Source organism: Salvelinus namaycush, chromosome 5 (assembly GCF_016432855.1).
Source record: "Salvelinus namaycush isolate Seneca chromosome 5, SaNama_1.0, whole genome shotgun sequence".
Taxonomy (NCBI): domain Eukaryota; kingdom Metazoa; phylum Chordata; class Actinopteri; order Salmoniformes; family Salmonidae; genus Salvelinus; species Salvelinus namaycush.
The window spans coordinates 67761740-67786525 of record NC_052311.1 but is presented as its reverse complement, the minus strand read 5'-3'; the positions used below and the strand labels follow the sequence as shown (position 1 = coordinate 67786525).

Genomic DNA, 24786 nt, shown 5'->3' with positions numbered 1-24786 from the left:
ATATCTGATATACAAGTGTAGTTTTTAAAACACGGTTGGACCAAATGCTGCCAGATATATGAGAATGATGAACAAATGTAGATAGTTTTTCTAATTGATGAATCAACAATATTCTGCTGAATGTGATGTCATAGTTATTTTTCATTGTTTTAGAAACCATATCTGACTGTTTCATTCCTATTCTGCTGTATGTTCTACTACTTGACTGCCTGCCACTACAGATGCATGTATGGAGTTTGCTCCGATACCAATCCTCTCTCGCCATTTTTTCACACAGACACACTTTACACATTGTATTTGTAGAATCTGTGCACAACTTCTATGCAGTCCTTACAATTAATACTCAGAGAAGCCTGTGAAGATCTTAATCATTCTGCCTTAAAAGTTGTTTAAATGATTTTGTAATGCATGATTTTCAGTTGTACTTGTTCCGGTGTACTCTGGATAGATTTTCTAAGTGATTTGTTTCTATTTCATTGGTTTTGGGGGAGATCTGAGCTTGTATTTTCATTCAGTGATACAGTAGTTACCATTGTAAGTGAAATTGCTGCAATGTTCATATATCTTCCAACTGTTCAGTTGGCTTGAAATATTTTGTATAGAGTATGGTGCTCCAGTGTTTCTTATACCCTACACATACAATACTTACTGTTTAGTATATATGACGCACTAGACTACCATACTGTATGGCTTTGTTGTAACTATGAGTACAGAAGGTTGTACATGATTACTGATTAGTCATTTTACGCTGTGAATTTGTACTTCACAATACCAATCTGTTTTCTATTTAATTAAATATTGCATGGCAATCGAAGTCCAATATGTGTTTCATTGTCTTTCTGGCACAAGTTGAAACGACACCCAATAACCCACCACTGTCAGCCTTCAATGGAATGGATTCTGTTTCTCTGTGTTATTTCTCTTTGGAAGGAGAGTCCTCTTCAGCTGGAATGGATTCTGTTTCTCTGTGTTATTTCTCTTTGGAAGGAGAGTCCTCTTCAGCTGGAATGGATTCTGTTACTCTGTGTTATTTCTCTTTGGAAGGAGAGTCCTCTTCAGCTGGAATGGATTCTGTTACTCTGTGTTATTTCTCTTTGGAAGGAGAGTCCTCTTCAATGGAATGGATTCTGTTACTCTGTGTTATTTCTCTTTGGAAGGAGAGTCCTCTTCAATGGAATGGATTCTGTTACTCTGTGTTATTTCTCTTTGGAAGGAGAGTCCTCTTCAGCTGGAATGGATTCTGTTACTCTGTTATTTCTCTTTGGAAGGAGAGTCCTCTTCAGCTGGAATGGATTCTGTTACTCTGTTATTTCTCTTTGGAAGGAGAGTCCTCTTCAGCTGGAATGGATTCTGTTACTCTGTGTTATTTCTCTTTGGAAGGAGAGTCCTCTTCAGCTGGAATGGATTCTGTTACTCTGTGTTATTTCTCTTTGGAAGGAGAGTCCTCTTCAGCTGGAATGCAAATGGGCCTAGTAATAAACTCAGCAAAAAAAGAAATGGCCCTTTTTCAGGACCCTGTCTTTCAAAGATAATTCGTAAAAATCCAAAAAAATTCACAGATCTTCATTGTAAAGGGTTTAAACACTGTTTCCCATGCTTGTTCAATCGAACCATAAACAATGAATGAACATGCACCTGTGGAACGGTCGTTAAGACACTAACAGCTTACAGATGGTAGGCAATTAAGGTCACAGTTATGAAAACTTAGGACACTAAAGAGGCCTTTCTACTGACTCTGAAAAACAACAAAAGAAAGATGCCCAGAGTCCCTGCTCATCTGCGTGAACGTACCTTAGGCATGTTGCAAGGAGGCATGAGGACTGCAGATGTGACCAGGGCAATAAATTGCAATGTCTGTACTGTGAGATGTTTAAGACAGCGCTACAGGGAGACAGGACAGACAGCTGTTAGTCCTTGCAGTGGCAGACCACGTGTAACAACACCTGCCCAGGATCGGTACATCTGAACATCACACTTGCGGGACAGGTACAGGATGGCAACAACAGCTACCCGAGTTATACCAGGAATGCACAATCCCTCCATCAGTGCTCAGACTGTCTGCAATAGACAGAGAGGCTGGACTGAGGGCAGTAGGCCTGTTGTAAGGCAGGTCTTCACCAGACATCACCGGCAACAACATTGCATATGGGCTCAAACCCACCGTCGCTGGACCAGACAGGACTGGCAAAAAGTGCTCTTCGCTGACGAGTCACAGTTTTGTCTCATCAGGGGTGATGGTCGGATTCGCGTTTATCGTTGAAGGAATGAGTGTTACACCGAGGCCTGTACTCCTGAGCGGGATCGACTTGGAGGGCCGTCATGGTCTGGGGCGGTGTGTCACCGCATCATCGGACTGAGCTTGTTGTCATTGGAGGCAATCTCAACGCTGTGCGTTACAGGGAAGACATCCTCCCTCATGTGGTACCCTTCTTGAAGGCTCATCCTGACATGACCCTCCAGCATGACGATGCCACCAGCCATACTGCTCGTTCTGTGCATGATTTCCTGCAAGACAGGAATGTCAGTGTTTTGCCATGGCCAGCAAAGAGCCCGGATCTCAATTCCATTGAGCATGTCTGGGTCCTGTTGGATCGGAAGGTGAGGGCTAGGGCCATTCCCCCCCAGAAATGTCCGGGAACTTGCAGGTGCCTTGAAGGAAGAGTGGGTAACATCTCACAGCAAGAACTGGCAAACCTGGTACTTAATGCAGCTGGTGGCCACACCAGATACTGACTGTTACTTTTGATTTTGACCCCCCCCCCCCCTTTGTTCAGGGAAACATTATCCCATTTATGTTAGTCACATGTCTGTGGAACTTGTTCAGTTTATGTATCAGTTGTTGAATCTTATCTTCATACAAATATTCACACATGTTAAGTTTTCTGAAAATAAACTCAGTTGACAGTGAGAGGACATTTCTTTTTTTGCTGAGTTTACTTCATAAACCATATATGTACAGTACCTCCTTTAATCTTCCTTACTTAGAACTGTTCTGTTTTTCTTCCTCATCCTGAAATCATTCCAAAACTCTTTCTGTGGAAGAGCAGCCCGCTTAAACAGAAAGCATTAGTTAATGATGTGTCTTACTAAAGTGTACTTAATGGGCGGTTGATTAATTACAGTAATTCCTTTCTGGCCACACACCTTTAGTTGATCCTTCTCTGGAAGTCTAGCCTTCAAACAAAACGTCACCGTCTATGTTTAGCTAGGTACCCCACCTTACTACACTGGTAAAGCCCTTCATTGTTGTTATGGCTCTTCTGTTGCAATGGGTCATTACTCTGTCTCTGTTAGTGGGCTGTCTATAATCTCATTGTCTTCAACATCCTGTAAAAAAAAAACTTACATTTAACAGTGATTCCTCCTCTCTCTATGGTTATCTTTGTCATTCACCTGTGTTTGCTATGTCAATTCTGTCATATTTAATAGAATGATGGCATGGTTGGATACTGAATGACCCCCCCCCCCCCCCCCCCACCTACCTCCAGTCCCCTCACTGCCTCTCTATTTAGATACCTCTACCCCCCCCCACCTACCTCCAGTCCCCTCACTGCCTCTCTATTTATAGAATAACTATCTTCAAAGTAATGACTCGGGATGTCGGATTTGATATGAAAGCTTCTTTTAGTAATAATTCTTGATCACGTTACATTTAACAACTTTAGATTCTACAGAGCAATGCCAGTAAGATGCTAGCGCAAAGGAACCATCAATCACCTGTTAATTGCACTTAACTAGCGCGTTCACTCTCTACATCCTGTCGCAAGGCATTCTGGAACTTGCAGTCAAAAGCGTAATTCAATACTAACCAATACAATTACATATGTAAATAACTAAAGAAATATCTTTAGATACAGCTCAATGAATTAACTTAAACATTAACTCTGTAACACATTAAAGTTACAACACTATTTAGATACCTCTACCCCCCCACCTACCTCCAGTCCCCTCACTGCCTCTCTATTTTGATACCTCTACCCCCCACCTACCTCCAGTCCCCTCACTGCCTCTCTATTTTGATACCTCTACCCCCCCTACCTCTAGTCCCCTCACTGCCTCTCTATTTTGATACCTCTACCCCCCACCTACCTCCAGTCCCCTCACTGCCTCTCTATTTAGATACCTCTACCCCCCCCCACCTACCTCCAGTCCCCTCACTGCCTCTCTATTTAGATACCTCTACCCCCCCACCTACCTCCAGTCCCCTCACTGCCTCTCTATTTTGATACCTCTACCCCCCACCTACCTCCAGTCCCCTCACTGCCTCTCTATTTTGATACCTCTACCCCCCCCCCCCCTACCTCTAGTCCCCTCACTGCCTCTCTATTTTGATACCTCTACCCCCCACCTACCTCCAGTCCCCTCACTGCCTCTCTATTTTGATACCTCTACCCCCCCCCCTACCTCTAGTCCCCTCACTGCCTCTCTATTTTGATACCTCTACCCCCCACCTACCTCCAGTCCCCTCACTGCCTCTCTATTTTGATACCTCTACCCCCCCCTACCTCCAGTCCCCTCACTGCCTCTCTATTTTGATACCTCTACCCCCCCCACCTACCTCCAGTCCCCTCACTGCCTCTCTATTTAGATACCTCTACCCCCCCCCCCCCCCACCTACCTCCAGTCCCCTCACTGCCTCTCTATTTAGATACCTCTACCCCCCACCTACATCCAGTCCCCTCACTGCCTCTCTATTTAGATACCTCTACCCCCCCCCCACCTACCTCCAGTCCCCTCACTGCCTCTCTATTTAGATACCTCTACCCCCCACCACACACACCCCACCCTTATTGTTGTGTGTTACAAACAGCCTTTCATGTGGGGAAGTAGAGCGTGTAGATCCAGTCCTGTTGATGTATTTATAGAACCCACTGTACAGTCCTGTGTGTTTCTCTATCAATGTCTGAACTTTTATCCCTTGTGGCAGAGAGGTGCTTTGATCCTGTTTGATACTCTGGGGAGGGAGGGACTGGGACTGTGGGTCTGTCTCCCTAAAACCTGTACTCTCAGCTGTGTGTTATTTAGGCCTTCCATCAGGTGTGTGGTCCAAAAGGCTCTTTTACAGCTTCTACGCCCAAGCCATAAGACTGCTGAACAATTAATCATATGGTCCCCCGGACTATTTATTTTAGCTTATTCAGTAAATATTTTTCTTAACTGCACTGTTGGTTAAGGGCTTGTAAGTAAGCATTTCATGGTAAGGTTGTTATGGTAACTCATAACTCATAATTCATAATTCATTCATGGTAATGTTTTATTCGGCGCATGTGACAAATACAATTTGATTTGTGCGTGTGTGTGTGGCATCCACGTGTTTTATAGAGGTGAAATGGGTCAATTAACCTTTAACAATTAATCGCTTACTCACCTCTGCTAAAGCACTGATGCTCACTGGCCCATACACACGTTGCATACATACACCCTGATGATGTTCACCAGTGGAGGCTGCTGAGGGGAGGATGACTCCTAATAATGGCCAGCATGGAATGGTATAAAATGGTTTTCATGTGTTTGATACCATTCCATTTACTCCATGAACATCACAGGTCTCTGATTGGCAGATAAGGCCATGCGGGCGTGAAAAGCAAATAGAGCACAGATAGAGGCAGCATTACTGCAGACGCCAAACTCTCTTTACCTTTCATAGTATTCAGTTGGAATTAGCTTTGTAATAATCTTGCCACACTTAGTTTTTGTGGTTTCTGGGCAGATACCCGACTCCCACTGTTTTCTGTTCAGCTAGCTTTGCAATGAAAACAGGGATTTACTGTAAGTTAGTTGGTTTGATGGATGTCTTCTGTTCTGTGTATCACTGCCAACAACTACTGAAGCAACAGCTACTGAGAAAGGACTGATTGGATTGTGTGAGAACGATCAGGACTGAACAGGAGTACGCTACTACTGTGATACAAACGTAGCTGTGTTGTGCTGGCCGAACTTTGTTTTAAAGAGCCTGTTACATTAGAGTTGTGGGAAAGACTGCCGTGCAGTTGGTTTTAATGATCAGTGTTATCTGAATAGGGTCAGTATGGAGGGGTATTGTGTTCTTGTTTAATCATAGATAGCCTATCATCCCACGACACTACAGCATATTGATTTGTAGGGTGGCAGATAACCTAAAGGTTAGAGCGTTGGGCCAGTAACCGAAAGGTTATGGGTTAGAATACTCGAGCCGACAAGGTGAAAAAGTTGTCAATGTGCCCTTGAGCAAGGCACTTAACCCTTATTTGCTCCAAGGGTGCTGTACTACTATGGCTGACCCTGTAAAACAACACATTTCACTGCACCTATCCGGTATATGTGACAATAAAATATCTTTTTTTTTGTTATAATTACTTTGCTATTGATAAGACAAGAACTCCCTGTATATCTGTACACATAGTATTCTTCAAGGACAAGAATGAGCTATAATTACTATCTGTTATTGTGAGACGACTCAAGGGCATTCTCTGTGTGAAGAATGGTTTTGTTGTTTTCTCGGATGTTCTTCATCTTTTGTGTGACTGAATATCAAGCGTTATGAAAGGAAGTTTAGTTTTTACATGTGACTGGGAATACATTTCCTTTCCCAAACTCTTTACTTTGAGATACTACATCCCAGTTCTATCTGTGATACATGTTTTATGTTTCCACACTTTTTCTGTAATAATAATTGATTATTAATTTATATGTTTGTGTTCTCTAGTATTTTCCATACCAGTAGTCTGTATGTGCAGTACGCTATGTCCTGCCAGTATTCCAGTTTTTCCTGATGGCAAACCAGTCAATATTGACAGTACAGTGGAACACTGGGCTGTCCCCACCTGTGGTTATGGAATGCAATGTTTCCCAAACAATATTTGTATAGAAATCATCCCCAGGGTGTGTTCGTGTTGTGTAAGTGGGCTATGTTGTGCCGTAACATTCTCCATAGGGGAGTGATATATACAGTACCTGCTAGATCACTACAGATATTCACATTTCTATATTCTCATGTGACATAATGAAAATATTTCCACCACTACATTTGAATGGATTTTGAAAGATATAACCAGATAATCTGGGAGAAGTGTAAACTAGCTGTCATGTGTGAGTGGTCGGGATCAGATAATGTTACTGTAGGTGTGAAAGAGAGGAGCAGAGGAGTGGATATCTTCTGTTTCCTATCTCAGTCAACCCACTGTGTTCAGCACAGCATGTATTCTACCCTGCCAGAAGAACAGAAAGATTTGCCTATTCACCCTGTTCTATTTCTCTGTCATTTCCCCCTATCTGTGGCCAGAAACTTGCCCATCAATGCTACTGTTCTAAGTTCATTGGCAAGTATTTGGGTTAGTCAATTATTGTTCTAAATTGACTGAAGTTGAACTGAGTTTCTCCCTGTTAAATGGCATGCATAGTGTGTTCTGCTAAATCATGTCATATGTATAGTTGAGAGCAGCAGGTCTCCTGTTGGACTGAATGACAGTCTGGATGAGAGATCTCTGACTCAGTACTGTATAGGACTACTGGGTAGGAACAGGGGGATGTATGGAGAACAGTGAGTCAGGGTGACATATTCAGTGGTAGTCTGTCTCACTGTTAAAACTCCTGTTCAGATCTGTGCTGCCTCGTCTCTGTGGTACTCACTCTGAGACCATAGCTGTCTGGGTTTGTACTCACTGAGACCCTAGCTGTCTGGGTCTGTACTCACTCTGAGACCATAGTTGTCTGGGTTTGTACTCACTGAGACCATAGCTGTCTGGGTCTGTCCTCACTCAGGCATATGCCTGACAACGTGGTGGGTTTAAGAGACTGATTTACTGTGTGTGTATCGGAATGTTTTGATGGATACCTGTGACATTGAACCCCCCCCCACACACACACATACACAAAAAAGATGGAGACTCTTGCTCAGCGCACCCATTAATACATATTGATCCAATTTGGGTTCTGTGTGCAGCCTGAGCTCTGGATCAGAACACTGAGACCTGCATGCTACTGCTGCTGTGGACACACTGATGGAGCAGTGTCTCTATCTCTCTGTCTCTCTCTCTCGCTCTGTGTCTGTCTGTCTTTGTCTGGTTCAGTTTCCCTGTTTTTGTGGTCATGAGTAGCCTATTTGTCTGTGGAACAACTATATGTGTGTCCCTCAAACCTGAATGCAATACTCAACTGAAATAAAATCTTAATTTTCCTAACAATTTTCCTAATAAGTCATCGGGATGGAATGAGATTGAGTTTCAGATGGAATGAGATTGAGTTTTATTCTTTTGCTATCTGACAGGTATTTATTTACCTGCGGAGTCCGCGCTCCTCTGACTTTTTCAGTTGTAGCGCGCAGCGCGGGGGCGTGACGGGAGACAGAGCGAGCTGGCTACAGAGAAAGAAGAGGCAGCGAGACATCCCACTCCCTATTTTTTTCTGTTTCATGGAAGTCAATGAACTAAGAAGAATACCAGAGCCAGCTGCTTTCGTATTGGTGTCTATGGGAGAGCCACCCCCTTAAGTAGACAAAAACGGATCATTTTTTGTTCGATAGTTAACGTCCTGAGTTAACTATCTTCAGTTATCCAACGTCTTTGCTGCCTGTGCACTGAGGTCATTCCTGAGGGCGGGCGGGAATGGAGGGAACTACCTGGTGATACATTATCGACCGGTAGTAAAGAGCAGCGTCGACTATTGTTAAAATCAACCGTGATTTTCCGTCTGCCAGGGCAAGAGTGAGACAAGAGGACGAAAATCCGTTTTCCCTGTTTGTTTAGAGAAAATAATACAATATAAGCAACGTTGAACAACTCTTTCATATTTAAGCTATATAGTTATTTATCTATCTTATCTGTGTGAAGATGAACGGGGTAACGCGGAGTCTGTATACATTTGAGGACATCAGAGCTGATGAGAGAACAGCGGTAAGACAAAAACTATTTAAGTGAACATGTTTTACTTTCCTTCTCACTGCGTTGCGGATGGCTAGACAGTCTGGCAGGCAGGCAGGCAGGCAGATCGAGAGGCGCCACTGACGTGTGTCAAAGGTTATGTTATGTTATCACTATGTGGCTGCTTTATTTTTCCCACTTTTTAAAATATATATTTTTCATTTATTCATGCCAACCTGTTGGATATGCAAATATGTTTTACATTATAATCTGAGATCAATTACAATATTTAATTTAACCGATAGCACAATACCTTACTTTAGTGGTATCATTTTGTGTCCCAACGTAAGAATAAGCAAGAAGAGATGAATTTCCTTCAGAGTATTGGTCTTAGATCCTCCCGACTGAGGTCTTATCAGGCTTACTAGCTTCCTCTGGTGTTAATGGGCTTTTTGTGGTAATTATAGTATTAACACACACACACACACACCATATTAGCCCAAATAACATCTGTGATCTGGCCAGAGGGACCAGACTGCTGTCACAAGTGAGCATCTTCATGTAGGGCTTACAGTAGGGTCAGCCAGAAGACTAGTCTACTTACCCTACAGTAACTTACTTACCCTACAGCTTCCTCAGTGTCCTCTCTCTATGCCAGGGGTGTCAAACTCATTTTGTCCCAGGGGGGTGCATTCGGTCTTCCTCCTTCCTCTGTGATTATTAGTGAGCTGGCCACAGTCAATAAACTGTATGAATGTAGGTCCATTATTTGCTTTAAGTCATTTTAAACTATATTGTGTTCCCCCCCCCCCCCCCCCCCCCCAAAATACATGTTTTATTTTTCCTTAAACCAGAAGCGGGCAGGATTGGTCCACATCACGGGCGGGATCCAGGCCGTATGTTTGACACCCCTGCTCTATGCCCGTTAGGCATTGTCATGTACCATAATTGTAGTGATTTAGGGTGGAACACATCTGTGAGGGGCATTGAACCAGTGATCCTTTGGTTGCAGGGCAGGCACACTACATCCAGACTGAGAACCAGGCTTATACAACTTAGAGTTCCCTTATAAGGTCCTTTGAGCTCTGCTCCACCTAGATGTTTACATCACCAGTCATTATCCCTGGTATAGAAGCTCTTAATCTCCTGTCTGGCTGGAGAAGGTTAATCATTGACCCTGTTAGAACACAGACCATCATCAGAGACATTTGTCTATCTGGGGCCTGACCATTGGCCCACAACATGACACGTTCACCAGATAAACATAGTCTCCTGCAGAGCCATACAACAGCTATCAGTACTAGCATGATGTTAGCCCTTAACTTTTCACCCCCTTTGGTCAAGGTTTGGACTTAAGAATGGTACACTGATCCTAGATATGTGCCTGTAGGTAACCTCTACCAGGAGCAACAGCCTATCAGAATTTAAAACTTAACTTACCTATAGCAGCATTGTATAGGGCTATAAAACTGGATTATAAGGTCAAGGTACACAGTCAAATGATGAAGCACACGGCTAGATACATAACCTATGCTTTGTTCGTGCTAGTCGGGTTTATCTTGTTTTATATTTGAACATAAACAACTAGGGGTGTGGGAACAATGCAGCTCTCAATTTAGAATCACCCCCTAAAACAACGTTGTCCTTCAGATACAATGGAACAACAAACATTCTACACCCACATTCTTGACTTATCGTATCTGATATGGTTATTAAGACCAGGGAGATACAGCAGCATGGATTAAATATAGGAGGAGATACAGCAGCATGGATTAAATATAGGAGGAATATGGTTATTAAGACCAGGGAGATACAGCAGCATGGATTAAATATAGGAGGAATAAGGTTATTAAGGCCAGGGAAATACAGCAACATGGATTAAATATAGGAGGAGATACAGCAGCATGGATTAAATATAGGAGGAATATGGTTATTAAGACCAGGGAGATACAGCAGCATGGATTAAATATAGGAGGAATATGGTTATTAAGACCAGGGAGATACAGCAGCATGGATTAAATATAGGAGGAGATACAGCAGCGTGGATTAAATATAGGAGGAATATGGTTATTAAGACCAGGGAGATACAGCAGCATGGATTAAATATAGGAGGAGATACAGCAGCATGGATTAAATATAGGAGGAATATGGTTATTAAGACCAGGGAGATACAGCAACATGGATTAAATATAGGAGGAATATGGTTATTAAGACCAGGGAGATACAGCAACATGGATTAAATATAGGAGGAGATACAGCAGCATGGATTAAATATAGGAGGAATATGGTTATTAAGACCAGGGAGATACAGCAGCATGGATTAAATATAGGAGGAATATGGTTATTAAGACCAGGGAGATACAGCAGCATGGATTAAATATAGGAGGAGATACAGCAGCGTGGATTAAATATAGGAGGAATATGGTTATTAAGACCAGGGAGATACAGCAGCATGGATTAAATATAGGAGGAGATACAGCAGCATGGATTAAATATAGGAGGAATATGGTTATTAAGACCAGGGAGATACAGCAGCATGGATTAAATATAGGAGGAGATACAGCAGCGTGGATTAAATATAGGAGGAGATACAGCAGCATGGATTAAATATAGGAGGAATATGGTTATTAAGACCAGGGAGATACAGCAGCATGGATTAAATATAGGAGGAATATGGTTATTAAGACCAGGGAGATACAGCAACATGGATTAAATATAGGAGGAATATGGTTATTAAGACCAGGGAGATACAGCAACATGGATTAAATATAGGAGGAATATGGTTATTAAGACCAGGGAGATACAGCAACATGGATTAAATATAGGAGGAATATGGTTATTAATACCAGGGAGATACAGCAGCATGGATTAAATATAGGAGGAATATGGTTATTAAGACCAGGGAGATACAGCAACATGGATTAAATATAGGAGGAATATGGTTATTAAGACCAGGGAGATACAGCAACATGAATTAAATATAGGAGGAATATGGTTATTAAGACCAGGGAGATACAGCAGCATGGATTAAATATAGGAGGAATATGGTTATTAAGACCAGGGAGATACAGCAGCATGGATTAAATATAGGAGGAATATGGTTATTAAGACCAGGGAGATACAGCAGCATGGATTAAATATAGGAGGAATATGGTTATTAAGACCAGGGAGATACAGCAACATGGATTAAATATAGGAGGAATATGGTTATTAAGACCAGGGAGATACAGCAGCATGGATTAAATATAGGAGGAATATGGTTATTAAGACCAGGGAGATACAGCAACATGGATTAAATATAGGAGGAATATGGTTATTAAGACCAGGGAGATACAGCAACATGGATTAAATATAGGAGGAGATACAGCAGCATGGATTAAATATAGGAGGAATATGGTTATTAAGACCAGGGAGATACAGCAGCGTGGATTAAATATAGGAGGAGATACAGCAGCGTGGATTAAATATAGGAGGAATATGGTTATTAAGACCAGGGAGATACAGCAGCGTGGATTAAATATAGGAGGAATATGGTTATTAAGACCAGGGAGATACAGCAGCGTGGATTAAATATAGGAGGAGATACAGCAGCATGGAATAAATATAGGAGGAATATGGTTATTAAGACCAGGGAGATACAGCAGCATGGATTAAATATAGGAGGAATATGGTTATTAAGACCAGGGAGATACAGCAGCGTGGATTAAATATAGGAGGAGATACAGCAGCATGGATTAAATATAGGAGGAATATGGTTATTAAGACCAGGGAGATACAGCAGCATGGATTAAATATAGGAGGAATATGGTTATTAAGACCAGGGAGATACAGCAGCATGGATTAAATATAGGAGGAATATGGTTATTAAGACCAGGGAGATACAGCAACATGGATTAAATATAGGAGGAATATGGTTATTAAGGCCAGGGAGATACAGCAGCATGGATTAAATATAGGAGGAATATGGTTATTAAGACCAGGGAGATACAGCAGCGTGGATTAAATATAGGAGGAGATACAGCAGCATGGAATAAATATAGGAGGAATATGGTTATTAAGACCAGGGAGATACAGCAGCATGGATTAAATATAGGAGGAATATGGTTATTAAGACCAGGGAGATACAGCAGCGTGGATTAAATATAGGAGGAGATACAGCAGCATGGATTAAATATAGGAGGAATATGGTTATTAAGACCAGGGAGATACAGCAACATGGATTAAATATAGGAGGAATATGGTTATTAAGACCAGGGAGATACAGCAGCATGGATTAAATATAGGAGGAATATGGTTATTAAAACCAGGGAGATACAGCAACATGGATTAAATATAGGAGGAATATGGTTATTAAGGCCAGGGAGATACAGCAGCATGGATTAAATATAGGAGGAATATGGTTATTAATACCAGGGAGATACAGCAGCATGGATTAAATATAGGAGGAGATACAGCAGCATGGATTAAATATAGGAGGAATATGGTTATTAAGACCAGGGAGATACAGCAGCATGGATTAAATATAGGAGGAGATACAGCAGCATGGATTAAATATAGGAGGAATATGGTTATTAAGACCAGGGAGATACAGCAGTGTGGAATAAATATAGGAGGAATATGGTTATTAAGACCAGGGAGATACAGCAGTTTGGAATAAATATAGGAGGACGTGCTGATTCTGTGCTATAGCCTTGTGAAATACCTTTTAAAGTCCATTTAGGCTAAAAGTTATGAGAAGAGGAGGACTGCGAAATATAAGGAAAATAAATGTTCCCAAAGTTGCAACAGTGAAGGGTGTGTTTGTGTGTGTATGCAGGTATGTGTGCCCTCCAGCTGTAGTTGAACTATGCCTGGATAGAAGGAACACTCTGTTTGTGTGAGAGTGAGTATTGACATTACGCAGAACATTGACAGAACAGCCAGTACATTCCTCATGACTATCTATTAATTCACACTCTCATTCATTCTTAAATATAACATCCATCCAGTCACCAGAGTTTTGATAACTCTCTTCTTTTCCGTCACTAGGCTTTTGTCAGCATTCCTACTTTTTAAATAATGCCTCATGATCTACCCTGATTCCTCATGTTTACTGAGCTCACCCATCCCCCCGCCATCCCTCCCCATTACCTCGCTATGGAGAATGTGACATCACTGTCTGGAACTGTGCAAGACATGACCTTCTGACTCATCTATGAGGAGGAACCAGAAACAGTCTTCCCACCACCAGGAACTAGTAGACGCAGCATCAACTCAGACACTAAACAAGACAACCTCATTCCATTTCCACACTAGGAACCAGTAACTCAGACACTAAACAAGACAACCTCATTCCATTTCCACACTAGGAACCAGTAACTCAGACACTAAACAAGACAACCTCATTCCATTTCCACACTAGGAACCAGTAACTCAGACACTAAACAAGACAACCTCATTCCATTTCCACACTAGGAACCAGTAACTCAGACACTAAACAAGACAATCTCATTCCATTTCCACACTAGGAACCAGTAAATCAGACACTAAACAAGACAACCTCATTCCATTTCCACACTAGGAACCAGTAACTCAGACACTAAACAAGACAACCTCATTCCATTTCCACACTAGGAACCAGTAACTCAGACACTAAACAAGACAACCTCATTCCATTTCCACACTAGGAACTAGTAACTCAGACACTAAACAAGACAATCTCATTCCATTTCCACACTAGGAACCAGTAACTCAGACACTAAACAAGACAACCTCATTCCATTTCCACACTAGGAACCAGTAACTCAGACACTAAACAAGACAACCTCATTCCATTTCCACACTAGGAACCAGTAACTCAGACACTAAACAAGACAACCTCATTCCATTTCCACACTATAGGAAGCAGTAACTCATGCAGGTCTTGTTGCTAAGTATGTATGTTGCTAGGGTAGAAAGTACTACTCCCTCAGTAAAGGTGAATAGGTACATGTCTAGAACTCATTCCACAGGAGACCATAACTCTGTCATCATTTGTATAGATTTATCACCTAGTACCCCCAGAGGAAAGAACAGACAATGCTCATAACACTCTTTATTTACCCGTGTGCAGGTCTTATTTACCCGTGTGCAGGTCTTATTTACCCGTGTGCATGTCTTATTTACCCGTGTGCAGGTCTTATTTACCCGTGTGCAGGTCTTATTTACCCGTGTGCAGGTCTTATTTACCCGTGTGCATGTCTTATTTACCCGTGTGCAGGTCTTATTTACCCGTGTGCAGGTCTTATTTCCCCGTGTGCACGTCTTATTTCCCCGTGTACACGTCTTATTTACCCGTGTGCAGGTCTTATTTACCCGTGTGCAGGTCTTATTTACCCGTGTGCATGTCTTATTTACCCGTGTGCAGGTCTTATTTACCCGTGTGCAGGTCTTATTTACCCGTGTGCACGTCTTATTTACCCGTGTGCACGTCTTATTTACCCGTGTGCAGGTCTTATTTACCCGTGTGCAGGTCTTATTTCCCCGTGTGCACGTCTTATTTCCCCGTGTGCACGTCTTATTTCCCCATGTGCAGGTCTTATTTACCCGTGTGCAGGTCTTATTTACCCGTGTGCAGGTCTTATTTCCCCGTGTGCACGTCTTATTTCCCCGTGTGCATGTCTTATTTACCCGTGTGCAGGTCTTATTTACCCGTGTGCAGGTCTTATTTACCCGTGTGCATGTCTTATTTACCCGTGTGCAGGTCTTACAGCTTCTCTTCAACTGTAATCCCTTTTGTCCTAGCGTTTACTCTAGGCCATCTGTTGTATTCCCTTCTTTTTTTAAATTATTATTATTTATTTTTTTATCCCCTTTTCTCTCCAATTTTCGTGGTATCCAATTGTTAGTAATTACTATCTTGTCTCATCGCTACAACTCCCGTACGGGCTCGGGAGAGACGAAGGTCGAAAGCCATGCGTCCTCCGAAACACAACCCAACCAAGCCGCACTGCTTCTTAACACAGCGCGCCTCCAACCCGGAAGCCAGCAGCTAGCACTGCGATGCAGTGCCTTAGACCACTGCGCCACCCGGGAGGCTGTTGTATTCCCTTCTGACTGTAACACTGCACCAGTGATTGTATAGGAATGTCTGAGAGAATGTTTGTTCTCTGCTCACTCGTTTTCTGATGTGTCTCTCACTCTACCTGACCCCTCGTTCCTCATTCCTCACCCCTCACTGCACACATCACACCTGAACTCAGGTATGGGAATCAGACCACTCCGGAGGTTAACTGGAGGCAGATTTATACGGTTTAACACACACAGACACACTCACACAGAAGCACACACACAGACACACACACACACACAGACACAGACGCATGCACACACAGATTGGTTATGGATGGTTCATTCTCTCCTATGGAATGCAGTACAGAGGAAGAGGGTTTTCTCCCATAGGTGCTAGGTGATGTGGTACTGACTGGAACGTAGGTGCTAGGTGATGTGGTACCGACTGGAACATAGGTGCTAGGTGATGTGGTAACGACTGGAACGTAGGTGCTAGGTGATGTGGTACTGACTGGAACGTAGGTGCTAGGTGATGTGGTACTGACTGGAACGTAGGTGCTAGGTGATGTGGTACTGACTGGAACGTAGGTGCTAGGTGATGTGGTACTGACTGGAACGTAGGTGCTAGGTGATGTGGTACTGACTGGAACGTAGGTGCTAGGTGATGTGGTACTGACTGGAACGTAGGTGCTAGGTGATGTGGTACTGACTGGAACGTAGGTGCTAGGTGATGTGGTACTGACTGGAACGTAGGTGCTAGGTGATGTGGTACTGACTGGAACGTAGGTGCTAGGTGATGTGGTACTGACTGGAACGTAGGTGCTAGGTGATGTGGTACTGACTGGAACGTAGGTGCTAGGTGATGTGGTACTGACTGGAACGTAGGTGCTAGGTGATGTGGTACTGACTGGACCGTAGGTGCTAGGTGATGTGGTACTGATACCTGCTCCACTACCTCTGTATACAGCGCTCTCAGGTTCCGTTTATGACAGAGGAGGGACAGTACTGAACGCTGAGCTCTTACTGACATTTGTCTGTGTTGATGTTGTTTATATGGGTCTCTATTCCACTCTCCTATCAACTGGTTTTAGCAGGTAGTCTGCTGTTTCCAGTGTAGGGGTGGAAAGAGTCATTCAGCCTCTATCACACAGCTCTCCCTCTATTCCTCTGTTCTGCTTTGCCTGTCTCTCTCTCTCTCTACTCTATCTCTGTCTCTCTCTCTCTCTACTCTCTCTCTGTCTCTCCCTCTCTCTACTCTCTCTCTACTCTCTCTCTGTCTCTCTACTCTCTCTCTGTCTCTCTACTCTCTCTCTGTCTCTCTACTCTCTCTACTCTCTCTCTCTACTCTCTACTCCCTCTCTCTACTCTCTCTCTCTCTCTCTACTCTCTCTCTACTCTCTCTCTGTCTCTCTCTACTCTCTCTCTACTCTCTCTCCCTCTCTCTACTCTCTCTCTCTCTACTCTCTCTCCCTCTCTCTACTCTCTCTCTCTCTACTCTCTCTCTGTCTCTCCCTCTCTCTACTCTCTCTCTACTCTATCTCTGTCTCTCTACTCTCTCTACTCTCTCTCTTCTCTCTCTCTACTCTCTCTGTCTCTCTACTCTCACTACTCTCTCTCTCTACTCTATCTCTGTGTCTCTACTCTCTCTCTCTACTCTCTATTCTGTCTCTCTACTCTCTCTGTCTCTCCCTCTCTCTACTCTCTCTGTCTCTCCCTCTCTCTACTCTCTCTCTACTCTATCTCTGTCTCTCTTCTCTCTCTTTCTCTACTCTCTATCTGTCTCTCCCTCTCTCTACTCTCTCTCTGTCTCTCTACTCTCTCTTTCTCTACTCTCTATCTGTCTCTCCCTCTCTCCTGATGCCACAGTCAGAAACAATAGCATTGTCAATGTCCTATGATCCCTTGTGGCTGTAGACCATGCTGAGTCTGGTTTTACTAGACTGGGTCTCTGGGCGGTAGACTGGGTCTCTGGGCGGTAGACTGGGTCTCTGGGCGGTAGACTGGATCTCTGGGCGGTAGACTGGGTCTCTGGGCGGTAGACTGGGTCTCTGGGCGGTAGACTGGATCTCTGGGCGGTAGACTGGGTCTCTGGGCGGTAGACTGGATCTCTGGGCGGTAGACTGGGTCTATGGGCGGTAGACTGGGTCTCTGGGCGGTAGACTGGATCTCTGGGCGGTAGACTGGGTCTATGGGCGGTAGACTGGGTCTCTGGGCGGTAGACTGGGTCTCTGGGCGGTAGACTGGATCTCTGGGCGGTAGACTGGGTCTATCGGCGGTAGACTGGGTCTCTGGGCGGTAGACTGGGTCTCTGGGCGGTAGACTGGGTCTCTGGGTGGTAGACTGGGTCTCTGGGCGGTAGACTGGATTTCTGGGCGGTAGACTGGGTCTATCGGCGGTAGACTGGGTCTCTGGGCGGTAGACTGGGGCTCTGGGCGGTAGACTGGGGCTCTGGGCGGTAGACTGGGGCTCTGGGCGGTAGACTGGGTCTGTGGGCGGTAGACTGGGTCTGTGGGCGGTAGACTGGATCTCTGGGCGGTAGACTGGGTCTCTGGGCGGTAGACTGGGTCTCTGGGCGGTAGACTGGGTCTGTGTTGCCATAGTCTGTTTTCCATGTGGATGGCTGCCATTACCCGATCCTGGTGGTTTGTGATAGTGTAGTAGGCCAAGGTGTGTCTGTTTGGTGGTGGATTAGGTGAACCTTTGTCTTCTTCTCTATTTTATTTGATTTATTTCACCTTTATTTAACCAGGTAGGCCAGTTGAGAACAAGTTCTCATTTACAACTGCGACCTGGCCAAGATAAAGCAAAGCAGTGCGACACAAACAACAACACAGAGTTACACATGGAATAAACAAACATACAGTCAATAACAATAGAGAAAAAAAAGTCTACATACAGTGTGTGAAAATGAGGTAGGATAAGGGAGGTAAGGCAATAAATAGGCCATTGTGATGAAATAATTACAATTTAGCAATTAAACACTGGAGTGATAGATGTGCAGAAGATGAATGTGCAAGTAGAGATACTGGGGTGCAAAGGAGCAAAAAAATAAATAACCGTATGGGGATGAGGTAGTTGGGTGGCCTATTTACAGATGGGCTATGTACAGGTGCAGTGATCTGTGAGCTGCTCTGACAGCTGGTGCTTAAAGTTAGTGAGGGAGATATGGGTCTCCAATTCGTTCCAGTCATTGGCAGCAGAGAACTGGAAGGAAAGGTGGCCAAAGGAGGAATTAGCTTTGGGGGTGACCAGTGAAATATACCTGCTGGAGCGTGTGCTACGGGTGGGTGCTGCTATGGTGACCAGTGAGCTGAGATAAGGCAGGGCTTTACCTAGCAAAGACTTATAAATGACCTGGAGCCAGTGGGTTTGGCGATGATGGTTTCTATATGAGAGGCCAGGGGACCTGTCTCTAGGGACACATTACTGTTCCTCTAACAGAACATTCTCTCTTTTTTTCTCTCTACTCTTTCTCTCTCTCCCTGTCTCTCTTTCTGTCTCTCTCTCTCTCAATTCAATTTCAATCTCTCTCTCAATTCAATTTCAATCTCTATCTCGCTGTCTCTCGCTTCTCTCTCTCTCTCTGCTGGTCTTTGTCTCCCTCATAATTTTTTTCTGTCTGTCTTTATATTGCTGGATTAGTCCTACTGTCAGTAGATAGTCAGTCAGTAGATAGAATTGAGAGATAGATGGTGGGAGGGTTGTTTGCGTTCAGTTGGCAGTCTGATAGAATTTAGGTTCACCCTCTCCCTTTTTGACACTATCTTCCCTCTCTTCCCCTGCTCCCTCTCTCCATCCCCTCTCCTTTTCCTGCATGTGTATTTGTTGAGTGTGTGTCCTGTCCTAACAGGTAATCAGTGGTACCCGTGTCTGTCTGTCATACACCACTTCTCTCTAACACAATCATCATCGTTACGCAACACACATACCTGTTATTACCTCATTTCTACCGAGACACACGGGCCTGGTAGGTACTGTGTACTGTATGTGCCAGGTATGCCCGCTGGCGCTGCCCATGGCTACCTCACTGACTGAAACAAGCACTACTACATACCATTTGGTTAAGTGTTGAATTCTTTCATGTAAGTATACTGAAAATCACCTACCCATTCTTAACACATACTTCCTGAGTAATTACCAGGTGAATACTACTTGTAGTAAAATGAAGTGCTACTTATATCTGTCCGGAGGAGTTTATGGCCAAAGTGTCATTAGGTCATTGTGATGGCTGTCAGTGTGAGTCAGTAGTGAGGAATGAGACATTTAATGGGTGGTTTCTGGGTAATGGTTTTAAAATGGCCGCTGATGAAAGGAGGCTTTGTGATGCACTACTCTGGTGCGCCAACACAATGCTGGCAGGGTAGAGAGCTACAGAGAACGTCAACATACCTCACATACTCTAACTCTCCTGACTGGCCTGACTGGATGGGTCAAAACAACACAGTCAATATGCAGCGGAACAGTAGCTAACCACACAGTGTGTTTCCGTGGGTTCAAACACTTTACAACTCCACAGTATTTGCTGTGTCTGTCTTGTCTCAGAGTTAACTTGAGTTTAGACTTCAGGACACAGAAATGTACACAGAGGAGAGTAAAGAGAACATGATGTGTTGGTTTCCAGTTAGTATGGTTTATCATCTCTATAACCCTGCTCCCTCAGCCTCATGCAGACACACAACCACACACACTACCACACACATATCCCTCTCAGCTGGTAATATGGGGGTTCCCTGTCCAGCGAGACACACAACCACACACACTACCACACACATATCCCTCTCAGCTGGTAATATGGGGGTTCCCTGTCCAGCGAGACACACAACCACACACACTACCACACACATATCCCTCTCAGCTGGTAATATGGGGGTTCCCTGTCCAGCGAGACACACAACCACACACACTACCACACACATATCCCTCTCAGCTGGTAATATGGGGGTTCCCTGTCCAGCGAGACTAACAACCTGCCCTCATAGTGACTCATGGAACAGTTTTATGTGTGTGAGAAGAGAGTTTAGGTTTCTGTATATTACTGTGTGTGTGTGTGTGTGTGTGTGTGTGTGTGTGTGTGTGTGTGTGTGTGTGTGTGTGTGTGTGTGTGTGTGTGTGTGTGTGTGTGTGTGTGTGTGTGTGTGTGTGTGTGTGTGTGTGTGTGTTTTCACCCTGGCCCACTCTTCCTGAGTTGCATTGTTTTGGAGCCAGATTTAGATTATGGTTACTGGGAGACTTGGTTACCATGGAAATGTTCCATCCCACTTCAGTACAGTTTTTCTGCCCACTGTCTCCCAGATTTCTAATGGAGATTCCTATTGGTGCTGGCATCGATCTCTAGTTCTGGGTTTTCCAAGTTGGAACGCCATTCAAATGGAACATTCTGTCTCTGAGCAACTTTATGCTTCTGTTCTCTTTCTTTTTCTCTCTCTCTAACCACTGGTTCCCTACACACTAGTTTACTGGGTACTGGCCTCCAGTCAGTCTCTCTCTCCCTCCCACCTTCCCTCTCTGTCCTATACAGTATTACTCAGTTTCTCCTCCCTCTTTTTCCCTCCTCCATTTCCAGTAGTTCCCCCCATCCCTCTCTCTCTTCATCCCATAACGGGCTCTTTGTAACTGCTTCTCATTTCATCTTTTCTTCGTCTCGTTCGTCAGGATGGGTGCAGGAGACTGAGGCTGACTCTCCACCAGCAGAACCAGGCCGGGAGGATCAAAGAACAACCCAGGAGCAAGGTAAGAACCTAGAACCATGACCTAGAACCCTAACCTCTAAACCAGACCTAGACCCTCAACACACACCTAGAATTCTGTCTGCATTAGCCGACTACTACAATTATAACAGAGGGGACAGGAAGGAAGTCATGGAACTCCGTCCCTGGATGGATGGAATTGTATCCCTATGTGTACTATGTGGATAAAAGTCCATGGCAGAACAGAATTCTGAACCTTCACTGTTACTGTAAATGAATATACACACATAGTGTTAAGCCCTTCTGAACTCGCTGAGGGTTTTAGTGTGTTTTAGTGGACCAGGGGATGGCTGGGGTCACTGTCCCTAACACACTTTGATAGTGTGTTGAATCAGAAAAGAGTAACACACACACACACACACACACACACACACACACACACACACACAGGGTGCTAGTTCACACACAGACTCACAAACAGGTCATACAATGTCATGGCTGCCATCCGGTTTCCATCACAGAGTCTTATGCAACTGTTCTTGAAACTTTTCTTAAAACTGTTCATAAGACTGTTCTTAAAACTGTTCTTAAAACTGTTCTTAAAACTGTTCTTAAGACTGTTCTTAAGACAGCAGTGTTGGAGAGGAGAGACAGACCACTGCCAAGCTTACTAAACTTATACAGTGTATCTCTCTCTCTTGCTTTCTATTTCTCCCTCGCGCTCTCTAACCCTCTTCTTTCTTTCTTTCTTTGACCAGTCCCACAGAAGTTCAGAGTTTATGGAATGGTGGTGATCACCATAGCAATCAGGGCTAAATGTAACGTCTACTGATTATGGGGGCTTTATACACACACACAGGAACACTGCTCTCACACACACACACACACACACACACACACACACACACACACACACACACACACACACACACACACACACACACACACACACAGGAACACTGCTCACACACACACACACACACACACACACACACACACACACACACACACAAACACAGGAATCCTGTGTATACAGATAAATAGTTTCCAGAGTTTGTTCTTGAAGCGGTGGACCTAAATGACAGATGTGTGTTATAATGCTGTATACATCCTTCAACTCCCCTTCTGTTTTAGAGAACCACCATTAGTTTCTAACCTGGTTCATTCTACTTAGTACATTTTCTGACGGTCAGTTTGTGTCAGACATTCTCAGTGTTACTCTGAATATCATATCTACTACTGTATATGGGACTGAATGACATCTTGATGTCATATCCTGTTGGTCCGTCACTGAGTGTTCTTCCTAATCTAGTTTATAGCACATAACTCCTCTCACACATTCATGTCACCACACTCAGAATCACTTCATGTTCACACATGCTGGAGAATTGGAAATATTTTCACACTATTCCATGTATCACAAACTCCTCTCCCTCCCTGATTTTTCAGCCAATCGGACGAGCTTTTGCTCTGGTGCAGCCAACCAGTGATAGGCCTGTTCTGAAGCCTGAACCAATCAAATCCTCTGAGGAGAAGGCTGAAAAGGTTGAGGTCATCAAGGTGGGTGGGGCTTAATGTTTGAGAGGATGTGTGTTACCAGGGTGTGTAATGTGTAATTTGTGTGTAATACGTCTGTGTTGCAGGTGTATCTGGAGGATCGTAGACAGGAGCAGCAGAGACACCAGCAGAGCCTCAAGATGTTGTCAGATGAAGTCTCCCAGATACAGGAGGTAAGACACATTCTCGCTCTTTCACTTTCTGTCTCTGTGTGTGAGTCTGTCAGTAACACGTGTGTGTGTGTGTGTGTGTGTGTGTGTGTGTGTGTGTGTGTGTGTGTGTGTGTGTGTGTGTGTGTGTGTGTGTGTGTGTGTGTGTGTGTGTGTGTTTTGCTCAGGTGAGATACTGTCTGAAGACCCTGAGGGAACAGATGGCAACCAAGAACAAAGGACAACACAAGGTGTGTGCACACATTTATAATGTTTATGTGTACACGTGATGTTATGGAACACATTTATAATGTTTATGTGAACACGTGTAGTTATGGAACACATTTATAATGTTTATGTGAACACGTGTTGTTATGGAACACATTTATAATGTTTATGTGTACACGTGATGTTATGGAACACATTTATAATGTTTATGTGTACACGTGATGTTATGGAACACATTTATAATGTTTATGTGAACACGTGTAGTTATGGAACACATTTATAATGTTTATGTGAACACGTGTTGTTATGGAACACATTTCTAATGTTTATGTGAACACGTGTTGTTATGGAACACATTTATAATGTGTATGTGTACACGTGATGTTATGGAACACATTTATAATGTTTATGTGAACACGTGTAGTTATGGAACACATTTATAATGTTTATGTGAACACGTGTTGTTATGGAACACATTTATAATGTTTATGTGAACACGTGTTGTTATGGAACACATTTATAATGTTTATGTGTACAGGTGATGTTATGGAACACATTTATAATGTTTATGTGAACACGTGTTGTTATGGAACACATTTATAATGTTTATGTGAACACGTGTTGTTATGGAACACATTTATAATGTTTATGTGAACACGTGTTGTTATGGAACACATTTATAATGTGTATGTGTACACGTGTTGTTATGGAACACATTTATAATGTTTGTGAACACGTGTAGTTATGGAACACATTTATAATGTTTGTGAACACGTGTTGTTATGGAACACATTTATAATGTTTATGTGAACACGTGTTGTTATGGAACACATTTATAATGTTTATGTGTACAGGTGATGTTATGGAACACATTTATAATGTTTATGTGAACACGTGATGTTATGGAACACATTTATAATGTTTATGTGAACACGTGTAGTTATGGAACACATTTATAATGTTTATGTGTACACGTGTTGTTATGGAACACATTTATAATGTTTATGTGAACACGTGTTGTTATGGAACACATTTATAATGTTTATGTGAACACGTGTAGTTATGGAACACATTTATAATGTTTATGTGAACACGTGTTGTTATGGAACACATTTATAATGTTTATGTGAACACGTGTTGTTATGGAACACATTTATAATGTTTGTGAACACGTGTTGTTATGGAACACATTTATAATGTTTATGTGAACACGTGATGTTATGGAACACATTTATAATGTTTATGTGTACACGTGTTGTTATGGAACACATTTATAATGTTTATGTGTACACGTGTTGT

At 43.2% G+C, this 24786-nt stretch overlaps 1 protein-coding gene and 1 long non-coding RNA gene across 3 annotated transcripts in view; one reads left to right on the top strand and one right to left on the bottom strand.

The window, feature by feature from the left end:
• Nucleotides 1-1189: 1189 nt before the first annotated feature.
• Nucleotides 1190-3419, bottom strand: LOC120048810. The gene is made up of 2 exons (XR_005477043.1): nucleotides 3145-3419; nucleotides 1190-1452 (listed from the first exon to the last, which is right to left on the bottom strand). It is a non-coding gene; the product is annotated as an uncharacterized LOC120048810 (long non-coding RNA).
• A 4997-nt stretch (nucleotides 3420-8416) lies between these two features.
• Nucleotides 8417-24786, top strand: part of LOC120048807 (tuftelin-like) — a 27786-nt gene continuing 11416 nt past the window's right edge. The window contains exons 1-5 of one of the 2 annotated variants that reach the window (XM_038995042.1): nucleotides 8417-8870; nucleotides 21519-21596; nucleotides 23003-23098; nucleotides 23197-23283; nucleotides 23448-23510. In XM_038995042.1, coding sequence (XP_038850970.1) covers nucleotides 8808-8870; nucleotides 21519-21596; nucleotides 23003-23098; nucleotides 23197-23283; nucleotides 23448-23510 — 387 coding nt within the window. In that variant the 5' untranslated portion in view covers nucleotides 8417-8807. Of the gene's footprint in view, nucleotides 8871-21518; nucleotides 21597-23002; nucleotides 23114-23196; nucleotides 23284-23447; nucleotides 23511-24786 lie in introns of both variants that reach the window. The other variant, XM_038995041.1, reaches the window with a different exon arrangement.